The sequence below is a fragment of the Archocentrus centrarchus genome, unplaced genomic scaffold (assembly GCF_007364275.1).
Source record: "Archocentrus centrarchus isolate MPI-CPG fArcCen1 unplaced genomic scaffold, fArcCen1 scaffold_95_ctg1, whole genome shotgun sequence".
In the NCBI taxonomy this organism is placed as follows: Eukaryota; Metazoa; Chordata; class Actinopteri; order Cichliformes; family Cichlidae; genus Archocentrus; species Archocentrus centrarchus.
Window position 1 is genome coordinate 41,410 of NW_022060304.1, and position 13,317 is coordinate 54,726.

Here is a 13,317-nt window from a genome sequence, read left to right on the forward strand (position 1 = left end):
GCTCCGGTCCACAACATTCAAACTGTCTGCCATTATGTGCAGCTTGCTACCCTAGCTAGCTTGCTAGCTGGGACTGGTGCGAGGTTAGTGTGAAGTGTGTCCGCCTGTGAGTGCTTTGTGACGGTGGAGGGGCTCAGCAGCACCCGCTGGACAGAAACTGCGATAGAAGTCACAAAGAGTGATAGAAGTCAGTCTCCAAACACAAGCAGCTACAAAAAAAACACCAGAAATAGAAGCTTGATTTGTCGCTAGTCGTTTTTAACAAAGAAAATGCCGCTAAGAGGATTAGGAAATTCTCCGGTTCAACTCAGAACAGAATGAAAACTTAAAAATGCTCCCACGGATGTTTACACCAAAAGATTGCTAATTCGCTCATTTCGCTGTCAATCAAAAAGGGACTCAGCCTCAGACAGATCATCCAATCATCATGTAGAAGCTGAGCGTCCGGGCCAGCCGAGGCCAGCCAAGGCCAGCCCACTGCCCCATAGACCCCCAGAGACGCTGAGCGTCCGATGGGCGGGACAAAGCCCAGCATTTATCCAATGACTCGTCTCGTTTCGTTGCACTGTTTGCTTTGCTATTGAACTCTGTAGACGCTCAGCGTCCACACTGTTTAAAGCACTGTGAAGCTGCGGGAATGAGTGAGAGGAAAGCTGCATCGTTACCAGTGATAAGAAGCTGATTCTAAATAAATGTTGAACGCGTTGTAGCGCATATTTAGTCAATGACATGTACACACAACAGTATATATTTGATCACTTATTTTTTTAAATTTTAGGGGAAGCTGAGCTTCCCTTGCAGTCTTAGAGCAATCGCCTCTGATATATATACACACACATATACATAGATACATAGATGCCGAAATCGCCCAACTGTTTAACTCAGACACTGAAGATGAGGAATTTGATGGATTTGTGGAAGATGAATGATTTAAAATGTGAGTGTAATATTCTGTATTTGTTACAACAATAGTTATTGTGAATGAGTAGTTCAACTTACTTGACACTTTTGTTTCACTCTACGTTTTATCACGCGCCTTATAACCCGGTGCGCCTTATGTGTGAAAATAGACCCGTTCATTTATATTGCGTCTTATAATGCGGTGCGCCTTATGGTCCGCAAAATACGGTAATATACTGGGATCAGGCATGCATTGCCCATGCCATGACTCCTGTCCTGCTCCAGACATAATAGGCAATGTACCTTGCAGAGCTCCGGCCACTGGTTCCCAAAGACAGCCCACTTAATGAGGTCAGAGTCATCATGGACTACATTGTCCGTGTCCTACTGTGCAGTGCCCTCCCTGTCTGCTTATGGTTTATTTTGGGCAATCACTCAAAGTAATTAAGATTAAACAACCAATTCATGCTAAATAAATACAGGGACATATGCAGTACTGTCTCAGTAAAGTGGCCAGTGCGGCTCATATATGGATTAGACATGCAACTTGACCACTAAACGGATGTAGCTGATAAGTTTGGCACCACTGTTTTGCACTCCTATATAGCTGAGAAAGTGCTGAGAGAAATTTTTATGCCATAGGAAGTGATGTCAAGGGTCAATTACTGTAATCAGGTGCTTAAATCTGACATTTTCAACTGTGCTTGCTTTATTGTTACCTGCCTTTGTGAAAATATGCTTTCTATGCTACACTGCTTCTTTGCCAGACTTTAAATAGCCAAAATATCATGACATTACTAAATTCCTCAGGCCCTTCTTTTAATAATGCCCTAATCTTTTGAGCCTTGGGCTGTGTCCATTGGGTTGTCATGTTGTCATGTTCGGCAACACTCCTTGAATTTTCATTAGCATTTGCTTTTTATCTCACTCAAATCACTCACACTTCTAACGTACTGGTGTGTATGGCTACAGTAGCCTAAAGATTAGCCCGCTGACAGCTGCTCCTTCTACACTGTGTGTCAACTAGGGCTGCAACGATTCATCGATTAACTCGATTCTAAAAATTTATCGACACAAATTTACTGTGTTGATGCTTCGTTTAAACTCTGCAGCGCTCAGCTATCTCGGTGTAAGCGGCGCTCCTCACTAGCATTAGCAGCATTAGTGCTGACGTTTTTTTGTGGGTTTATTGGGGGCTGGCAAACAAACATAGAACTGCATTACCGCCACCTACTGGACTGGAGTGTGCATCACTCACGTACACACGTACACATTCTAAAAAGCTCTCCGTCGCTGCGATTTATTTCCTTTAACACAGAATGGATCATCGCTAGAGTTGCCACCTGTCTCGTAAAATACAGAACGCCGTATGTTACGGGACTCCGTGGAATACGGCTCCGTAACATGCGGGGTTCCGTACTTTACGGGACGGGTGGCAACTATCGCTGACATGCATTTCCACGCCTCCACTGCTCTCTGTGTGTCTGTGTGTGTTGTGCTCGCTGAGAATTTCAGCTGTTATTTTTGTCTTTACTTCAGCTGTAGCTACCAGAACTGGTTGCTAGCGAGCGCGGGCCATTAGCACTAGCGATGGTTCGGTACCGGAAGGCCCGCCCCCCAGGACCGAGGGGCTCCTTCAAAATATTTTTTATACTTTAATCCCTTATTAGTGACTAAATATAGACCTGCAGTAGAAACGTATTTTCGAGAATGCTTGTGAATACAAAGCATTACACCATTACTCACACATGCGCCATGGCTCCCGCAGCCACTAGTTTTTCAAAACACTCATAGCAGGCAGCGGTTTGAACTGCACAAGCGCAAAGAGGCGAAGCTGTGACGGTGAGCTCAAGTAGTGAAAAAGGAAACGTTTTTCCAGCGTCCAAAACAGCAGCTTTTTCTTTTAGTAACCACCATTAAATCTGTGAAACAGCTGGAGGTCCTTTATCAAGCACCTGATCAGCAAGTGTTAAGGTGAAGAAAAGAGAACTTTGTAGCTGCTCCATCCACCGCTGTTTGTTCACACGGCGAAAAACTGCATTACGGAAGTTAAAATATGCAGATAAACTGTTAATAAAAAAAAGTATTTCTTATCCGATTACTCGATTAATCGATGGAATAATCGATAGAATACTCGATTACTAAAATAATCGTTTTATACAGCCCTAGTGTCAACCATACCTGATGTGGCTCTATTCCAACTACATGATTGGTTCAGCATGGTGCTATTCTTATTGCCATTGCCCTTTCATATTGTCATCCTGGCTGATTGGTTTCAGTCATGGTAGGGATTGTCCGTAGTCTTGGTAGTCCGCGTCGGGGGGTCCAGTTCTCTTTATCATCTTTCAGATCAGCTGCTCTGGCATTCAGTGTACTAGTTATTATTAGGGCTTGGTACGCAATCTGTGGGAATGATGAAATATCCCCCGACCTGTCATCCTGGCTCCCCATTGCTGTAGCATTTGTGTTGTACCTCGTTAATCTCTAGTTGACTAGTTGATTAAGTAATTGGTGAATAAATCAGACGATTAAATTAACAATAATTGAATTAAATAAATAATTAGCAGTTGATTCAAAGCTCTAAATAGTAGTTGATGGGCGCCTGGGTGGCTTAGTGATGAAGCCGGCGACCACATACACACGCCACGTTGCGGGCGGCACAGGTTCGCGTCCCAGCCCATCGCCGATTTGCCCGCATGTCTTCCCCTGTATCTTTCCCCCATTTCTTGTCTCTCTCCACTGTCACAAAAAGCCGCTGTGGCCAAAAATGCAAAAAAAAATGCTTGAGTCAAATAACGTTTAACCTATAGTCAAATTATTATGATCAAACTAGTGACTGAATTAAAATAATTAAATAGTGGCTCAAGCAAATAATTGACAATTAAATAAATAAATTAAATAGAGAGCAGACAGATGGGCAAGTGGTTGCCAGTCTAACTTTCAAGGCCTTTGGGAGATATGTTTACCGTATTTTCCAGACTATAAGTTGCACTTTTTTTCATAGTTTGGCCGGGGGTGCAACCTATACTCCGGAGTGACTTATATGTGAAATTATTAACACATTAACCAGACACTTGACATCTCAGTGAACCAGAGCTTTAAGGCAGTCTTGCATAATCTGTGGGTGCAGTGGATGATGGATGGAGAGCACAGCTTCACAGCAACCGGGAGAATGCGCCACCCAACTTTCCTGGAAGTCATTGGATAGATGAACAAAGCATGAGTTTCAGTGACAACTGAAACCATCCTGTAGGGATTCATAAAGGCCAGAATAATTGGAACTGCAACTGACGATGAGTCTGACGAAAGCGATATACAAGAGGAAGCGGTTCTTCGTCTACCTACGGAGTGTGCGGAGTTTTTTTTAGAAGTGACACCGAGGATGAAGAATTCAATTGGATTGATGGTTTGGTAAACTTGTTAGTATGTTCTTTATGCTATGCTTATCTGAATAACTGTTAATGTTACGTTAACATACCAAACGTACTCAGTTCGTAGTCTATGCGTCATGTAGCTGAATGTGTTACGTTAGCATACCGTAGGCGTAACCCTGTTCGGCCTATTCTTTAATCTATTATTATTTTAAATTGCCTTTCAAGATTTTTTCAAAAAATGCGACTTACTTTATTATACATTTTTTGGCTGGTGCGACTTATACTCCGGAGCGACTTACAGTCCAAAAAATACAGTAGCTTATTTATGGCCTTCCCGGTCTCGGGGAAGAATATACCCACGTTTCCATATGGAAGGACGTGACGCAACTCAACTCGCTGCGGTTTGAAGGCATTTCCATTAGTATCTGGTACGAGGTTGCAGGTACTTTTTTCGTACTCACCCAGGGTTCCAAGCAAATAGATGCAAGAGGCAGAAATAAACATCATCTGAAGAATATCTGGCCACTCCTTTAGAGACAGGGAAGACTGCAGTCATTCCTGAGGGGCTCAGAGTAGAGCCACTAATCCAGGCACCTGACAATGATACCTCCTGGGCGCCTCTTGGGTGAGGTGAGGGCATGTCCTACTGAGAGGACAATGAGAGGAGGACCCATGGTAGACCCAGGACATGATGGAAAGATTATATTTCTCAGCTGGCTTGGAAATGCCTCTCTGGACAATTGGGCTCTGGTAATTACAGATGTCACTGGGTTTTTCAGTATGTTTTCAAAAAAGCTTTCTAACACTAAGTCTGTAGGTTTCTTTTATCAGGCTGGAAATATTCTCATTTTCCAGGTAGGCACATTTACAGGAACACAGAGTGGCTGAGTTTCATTTCTGCCTCACTCAGTTTCAGCTGGAACATAGATTGACTTTTCAAACTTTTGCTGGGTATGATGGCTTCTATGATTGCTGTATGGTGAAGCGAACATTTCAGAAACTTGACCAAACAATACAACAACCATTTAGGCAATCTGTGCCAACCATTCAGAATCTAAGAAACATCAGAACTGATTTTATTAATCTGAAAGCTATTTCCACTAATCCACTAAGTTCCTCAAAATAACATACCATGACAATATTTTGCAATATGACAGCAAAAATAACACACAGAGGGTGCCCATCATATTCAGAATTATCTTCCACAATCAAAGCCCACTTAATTTGCTAAAAGACAATCAGGAGCCACTGTCGAGGAGAAATGCAAAAATCCTTCAAAGTATTTCTGGTTTGGACCTCTGTGCTGCCAAGTGGGTCATGCAACATGACCAGCTCGAAGTATGGACCAGTGTTAATTTTGTTGACAAACTATTTTCATCATAGATTTCATCAACGACCCTTTTTTCATGATGAAAATGAGACGATAACTAAATAAAAATTATCTAAAAGAATAAAAACAATGAAAACGAGACAAAAATGCTTGGCGGGGATGACATCCAATCAGAACTTATTTAATTTTGTGAAAGGCGGGGACAAGTTAGGAAAACATCCAATCAGAACTGATTTAATTTTGTGATAGGGTGGAACAATTTAGGAAAACATCCAATCAAATGCACAGTTGCATAAATTTGATCTAAACCCAGGAATGCCAAACTAACCTGTGTCGTTACTTCTGATAGAACTAAGTTATATACACAATGTCAGCAGGGAGAAAGAGAAGAGCTGATGTATGGACACATTTCTCCTTTGACGTTGTGACAAACAAAACGATGTGTAAACCATGTGGGGCAACTATCTCTGGAAATTTTTTGGGGTAATTCACCAATTTTTTATTTTAATGTTTGAGTTATACTAATTTCAGGGAGAGCATGCCTGATGGCATTATAGCTTGTGCACTTTTTTAGAATTTTTTTGAGAATTTCAGCTGTTAAAATAACTTCTGAATAATTAATTATTAATACATTAGCTGTTTCGTCATGTTTGGTGTGTATTTTTGCACTAATGGCACTACTGCTTTTATGGTACTCAGTTTTATAAAGAACATAATATGCAATTTGTTATAAACAATGCAGTATTTTTCAGGCAGAGCAGGCCTACTCATCAATATTTTATCTTTATGCTCAATAAACAAGGTCAGGTAAATAAAGATGTTTAATATGTTTGTGTGTACTGGTTTTTCAAGCATTAATAACTTCCATAACTTTTAGTAAATGTTTGATTTTGTGTAAGTGTGTATAATGACTAATTCAAGGGAACTGTAGATAAAGCATTTACATTTTACACCCTTAATATTTTAGTCGACTGAATCGACTGTGGATTTAGTTGACTATATTCTTACGCTAATTAGTTGACTAAAATTAGACTAAAACTATTCAGATGACTAAATTATGACTAAAACTAAATTACGTTTTCGTCAAAAGACTGACTGGCACCTGGGTGGCTTAGTGGTGAAGCCAGCAACCACATACATATGCCACGGTGCGGGCGGTGCGGGTTCGAGTCCCGACCCGTCGCCAATTTACCCGTGTGTCTTCCACCTGTATCTTCCCCCATTTCCTGTCTATCTCCACTGCCAAAAAAAGCCACTATGGCCAAAAATGCAACAAAAAAAGACTATGACTAAATCAAAATTTGCTGGCAAAATTAACACTGGTATGGACTGTTTCTTCTATAGTGCTTTTCCACTCTACTTGAGCACTCAAAGCACTTTATACAACATGCCCCATTCACACACACTCATACAAGTACTTCTTTCTACACTTAAGTGCTTTCTATCTAACCATTACACACATTCATACTCCGATGGTTGCATCGGAGAGCAACTTGAGGTTCAGTATCTTGCCCCAGGATATTTTGGCATGCAGACTGGAGCAGCCAGGGATTGAACCGCCAACCTTGCCCAATGGATTGAACGCTGGGTCGAGGTGGATAATTAGTTTGGTCAAGCTTTTGAATTGCTTAGCCTCCCATACTGCTGTAGTGTTGCTCAGGTTGCTAAAGATGATAATGTTTCAGTGCTGGTCTCTCTCTCTCTCACCTCCTGTGTTCTTTACGTGACCTGTGGAGGAGGCTGACAAAACCTGCTACTTCCTTTGCCCTAATATCTTGAATCAATCAGTCAATCAATCAAATAAGTAAGTAAGCAAGTAAGTAAGTATCTATCACTCTATATATCTATCTATCCTTGGAGGGAGCCCAGACTGCTATGTCAAGGCTCTCAGATTGCAAAAAGATAGCCTCCCAACGTCCACAGAGCCTTCACCTCCCTGAGGTCTTGGGAGGCTCAGTACAATGGTGCAGCAGTGAGAAGCTGCATATCAACTATTTGGATATATATAGTGATAACCGCTTTTCTAGTGCTCAAGCATTTTTGTCTGATGGGCCAGCATGTCCTGGTCAGAACAGCCAATACAAATGTGGTTTCTTGCATAAAGAGCCAGGGAGAGACACAATCCCTACTTGTGTTAAAGCTGTCTCGCTCTCTCCTGTGATGGTGTGGTGTTTGTTTTCTGTCCCTAAAAGCCAATCATGTTATGGGCCAACTTTGGCCAAACTTTCTCTCAAAGGGTGGACACCTGGTAAGGGAATGGTGGTTACACATGATACCACAAATTCTGAACAGAGGACATTTCTGTCTCTGATTTTGGTTGTTCTTTGGTGGCTAGCACAGTTGTGGTATGTAAATGTAATCAGCAGCAAGGTTCTGGCAGCTTCATGCAGTTGCCCAGAACTGTGCCAGCTATATGCTTACCTGTTGACACATCAAATTTGATAGGTAAAGGTCTGCTCTTAAGTATGGCGGCAACAGTCCAAAGCACAAGGGCTTCATCCACTAGAGGCCTACACGACTATAAATGGCATGGTTATACTTTCTTTCCCCCAAACAGGACAGTTGTAAAAACACCAAGCTGTCCCTGTACATCTGATGTGATGATAGACCCACCAGTTTGATCACAGCATGACTCACAGACTGCAGGCTTCTCTGTATTACTCTATGTCTCTCAGCCTCCCTCTCTCTCTCCTCCCTCAGACTGGCCTCAGCCTGCAGTGAGCAAGAGGGAGCTTCAATCCTGACAAAGACAGAAGAAGAAAGAAAAAGAAAGACAGAAGAACAGAGAGAGGTGTAGGTGCTGATATGTTTGAACTTCAAGCAGAACCCTAATCAACACTAAACATAGGAAACATTTACCTTTGCTGCAGCTGCAAAACTCGCGTCTCACTAGCAAGTTTCACCTCTGAAATCTCTCGCTCTCTCTCGTCCCTCCTTTCCTCAACCATCTTCTTTTTGTGCTCCAGCTCTCCCAAGGACAAGGTTCCCATTGTGGATGATGAGATGAGGGGAGGTGCAGAAGAGTCCGGAGGAGGAAGGGCCAGATTGGAGGACAACAGAGGAGGAGAAGAATAAGATGAAAAGGGAAGGAAGTCAGAGGTGAGAAAAGGGGGAGACTCAGAGGAGAAGGAAAGAGGATTAATGTAAAGATCGCTGAGGCTCAGAGAGAAGGAGACAGAGTCACAGGTGGAGAGGAGCGTGGATGAAAGACGGGAAAACTCAGCCCTCAGCTGCCACAGATCCCTACAGACAGATACAGAGTGGTCAACATCCAGCATGTTTGGAAATTTAAGTTGTATAAAACCAGCAATTGGATTGGACAACCAAACGTAGAGACTACTTATTGAGTGAACCGGCCTTATCTCAGACATACCTGTCAGCAGACGTTTTCATAGTGTAACAGTCACGTCTCAGAGCAACCACAGATCTCCAAACAGACAGCAACCGAGCCTGCTGTTCACCCACATGACCCAACCAACACTAACCAGACACACACACACACACACACACACACACATAAATACAAAAAAGATTGAAATGATCACATTTAAAAAATAAATAAATAAATCTAACAAACTGCAGACCTCTCTCGCTTTCTGCAAATCAGCCTCTCGCTGCTCTGCCTCCTCCACGGCTTTCATCCAATCAACTGTCAGCTTCTGGAGGTCCTCCCTTAGTGCTTGGTTGGCCTGGTCTGATTGAATGAGTTGTTTGCAGAGGAGATTGTTGGTGTCTTCTAAACTAACTGACCTGAGGAGGGACACACACATGGTGATTACGCTATAATTTATTCAAGCAGCCACCTCAAACTTTTCTTGCTGTGATGAAAAAAGTGACAATATTTATATAGAACAATTGCAATTAACTTATATTGTACAGGTGTGCTGGTGCAGCGGTCTATTATATAATAAGATGTAGGAGATATGGAAAAGAAAAGACAAGCACAGAATGTGGATTAAAGAAATGGAAAAGACAACAAAAAGGAAAAAGCAAACATTGACACATACATTTTGGTAGTACATGTTGATACGCTTGTATACATTTTTACAAAGTAACCTTATACTGTAGTTAAAATTGTATGTCTTCTCATATGCAGGTATACATGTCAATCCATCCATCCGCTTCCACTCATCCAGTTCAGGGTCGCGGGGGGGGTGAAGCCTATCCCAGCTGTCATAGGGCGAGAGGCAGGGTACACCCTGAACAGGTCGCCAGCCTGTTGCAGGGCCAACACAGAGAGAAACAGCCTTTCACACTCACATTCACGTGCTCATTCACACCTATGGGCAATTTAGAGTAGCCAATCAACCTAACCCCGGTAAGTGCATGTCTTTGGAATGTGGGAGGAAACCGGAGTACCTGGAGGAAACCCACGCAAGCATGCAAACATGCAAACTCCACATGTTTGAGGCCTGAGCCAGGGTGACAGCAAGACTTTTAAACAGTTTTTCATCAAATCACAATTATAGACTCTTGTCTTGGGACATATGATTTTGTGGGCACCCGCATATCATAAAATCATATAACTCACTAAATAAAAATCAAAATATTTGTGCCAAAATCTCTCAAAGATTGACCCCAGTTATGCTTCATGAATTTTTACAATTAATGTGCAATGGAATTTGCACTTTTTTGGTGGGACATGATTTTGCCAAAGTCTCAAGAATCAAAGGTTTACTGTTAACCTATTGGCATGATTTGTTCTTTCAATGGCCATATATATGTATACTAATACTACTGTATATTCAATTAACGATCATTCAAACTCAACATCCTAAACAATCAATCAAGCCACAATAGTCTGCTAAAGCACAATAGGAAACTGAAGCAATAATAACAATGTTCTGTACCATATCAGTCTTCGTAGATGACTGTGTTATGAAGAACTGCGACACTGATGCCTGGGTTTTCTGAGCTCTTATGTTTCTGCAGTGTTGCTCTCCTGATCCATGCTATCAGACAGCCCACCATGCGCACTGAACATACCTGCCGGCAAATGTTACAGTTTGCCTTAAACTGTACCCCACTGACACTTTTCAGCCATGGATGTGCGTCTTCCCACTCACATCTGTATCTTTGCATACGTTTTCATTTCTGGGGACGTGGTGGACTGTTGGGTGTAATAGCAGACATTTTTAAAGGTGCGGGTGTGTGAGGTCTATCACTAGGAAACAGTGACAGCAGTGCCGGGGGGGGGGGGGGTCCTAAGAGGATCCAAGACAATTTTGCTGGCCTAAGTATTTCCTGTAGTTCATTTTGTGCTTAATTGTCACATTTAGTGTTGATGTGTGTGTGACACAGATGAGTATTGGATGATGACCTTGGGCCATTTTTCCTGTTCAAGTTTGTGTAACTTAAGTGCAATTCCTATGTGCAACCAGTAGGTGAGCACAGGGATAGCAAAGAGTTGGATGATATCTTTCTTCTTCAGCTCAAGCTTGTTAAATTATCAATCAATATAAAGAGTTGTGAAATATAAAAAAAAAAAAAATGCCTGAAAAAATTTAAACTGCAGCTGAAGAAAAAAAGAGAAAAGATATTGAAAGGGCACCACCAAGTGGCTATGGCAGCTGATGACCTTGGGCCATTTTTCCAGCGCATGCTGTTCTGACATTGTGTCATTAAAGCTGCTGCGTCTCTGGTTAACCACTAAGGTGAGTGCAGTCACAGCAAAAAAGCAAGAAGATTTTTTTCTTCTTCAGCTGAAGTTTGTTGAAGCGTCAATATAAAAAGTTTTAAAGGGTCAAAAATGGCTTGAAGAAATTAAAACACACTGAAACTTTGTCCTAAACATGAAGGAGTATAATATCATTGAATATGAAAAGATTTAAAGTTCAAAACTCAACGAAAACAACGAAAGAATAAGATCGCGAATACAAGCGGCAGAAATGAGTTTCCTTCGAAGGGTGGCTGGTCTCTCCCTTAGAGATAGGGTGAGGAGTGCAGCTATCCGGGAGGGGCTCAGAGTAGAGCCGCTGCTCCTCCACATCGAAAGGAGCCAGTTGAGGTGGCTCGGGCATCTGATTAGGATGCCTCCTGGCCACCTCTTGGGTGAGGTGTTCCGGGCATGTCCCACCGGGAGGAGGCCCCGCGGCAGACCCAGGACACGCTGGAGAGATTATATCTCTCGGCTGGCCTGGGAACGTCTTGGGGTCCCCCCGGATGACCTAGAGGAGGTGGCTGGGGAGAGGGAAGCCTGGGCTTCTCTGCTTAGGCTCCTGCCCCCGCGACCCGGCTCCGGATAAGCGGAAGAAAATGGATGGATGGAAAACTCAACGGAAAATTTTGAAGTTTGGAGTAAAGTGGGACTTGAACCTGCTCTGTTTGCTTCTTGTACATTCATGGTCCCCTTTTCTACCACTGAGCAAACAGGAGTGTCACACAAGCAGTGAGGTTTGCATGCATACATATTGGAGAGCTCTGCCAAGCTGAATGCTTGTAAATGCGCCAACTGAAAACACCTGCCAGGTGCACTGCTTACCTGCTGAGGTGCATGCACTCTTGGCTTTATTTTAAAGCTTAACATGGTGTCTCTAGCTAAAGGTATGCTGAAGTTATCACATTTCAAAGCACAGCTGAACAGCTGGACTGCTGGAAAGCTGAACAGCTTAAAGGCTTGGCTTTATTTTAAAGCCTAAATGGTGTCTCTAGTTGAAATGCCAGGAAATGCTTCAAAGAGCTTAAATCTGGCTGAAAGAGTTTAAGCTGGTGAATGAATGCTTAATGGAAAAATTTTAAAGTTTGGAGTAAAGTGGGACTTGAACCTGCTCTGTCTGCTTCTTGTGCATTCATGGTCCCCTTTTCTACCACTGAGCCAACAGGACAGTCACAGGAGGATTGAGGTTTGCAAGCATACATATTGGAGAGTTCTGCCAAGCTGAATGCTTGTAAATGCGCCAATTGAAAACACCTGCCAGGTGCACTGCTTACCTGCTGAGATGCATGCACTGTCAAATTTGCCTCGGCGCACCTGTCAAATAACTGCTTCTAAATCAAAAAACGTAGCTCCTATCAAAATAATTTTTGAACTGTGAGTGCCACAAGGACCTGCTCTAATCAGTGGTGTAATTTTTATTTTCCTGGGCTCAAAAATGTGGTCATGGGAGCAGTTTTAAAAAGGTGCTCATTTCTGCTTTGGAGAAAATCAGCTCTCTGAAATTACTATGGAGGCTAATGGAGGAGTTGGAAGGTACTCCCTATGCTTAAACCCTCACATTTTAAAAAGTTTACATTTGACAGGGTCTATAGACACATTGTTTGAAAGTAGAGAAGCAATTCTACATTTTGAGCATAAAATGATGGCTGTAGCGCAAAGAGTGTGGACAATTCAATTTTCAATTCAATTCAATTCAATTCAATTTTATTTATATAGCGCCAAATCACAACAAACTGTCGCCTCAAGGCGCTTTGTATTGTGGGTAAAGACCCTACAATAATACAGAGAAAACCCAACAGTCAAAACGACCCCCTATGAGCAGCACTTGGTGACAGTGGGAAGGAAAAACTCCCTTTTAACAGGAAGAAACCTCCAGCAGAACCAGGCTCAGGGAGGGGCAGTCATCTGCCGCGACCGGTTGGGCTGAGGGGAGAGAAAGACATGCTGTGGAAGAGAGCCAGAGATTAATATCAATTAATGATTAAATGCAGAGTGGAGTATAAACAAAGTAAATAAGGTGAATGAGAAACAGTGCATTATGTGAACCCCCAGCAGAC

At 42.5% G+C, this 13,317-nt stretch overlaps 1 protein-coding gene across 5 annotated transcripts in view; it reads right to left on the reverse strand.

The window, feature by feature from the left end:
• LOC115778020 (trichohyalin) overlaps positions 1 to 13,317 on the reverse strand; it is a 43,654-nt gene that overhangs the window by 24,672 nt on the left and 5,665 nt on the right. For all 5 annotated transcript variants that reach the window (XM_030726031.1, XM_030726032.1, XM_030726034.1 and 2 more), the window contains exons 6-9: positions 9,189 to 9,354; positions 8,978 to 9,084; positions 8,464 to 8,847; positions 8,218 to 8,344 (exon numbers count right to left, since the gene is read on the reverse strand). In XM_030726031.1, the coding sequence (XP_030581891.1) occupies positions 8,218 to 8,344; positions 8,464 to 8,847; positions 8,978 to 9,084; positions 9,189 to 9,354 (784 nt within the window). The remainder of the gene's footprint in view (positions 1 to 8,217; positions 8,345 to 8,463; positions 8,848 to 8,977; positions 9,085 to 9,188; positions 9,355 to 13,317) is intronic.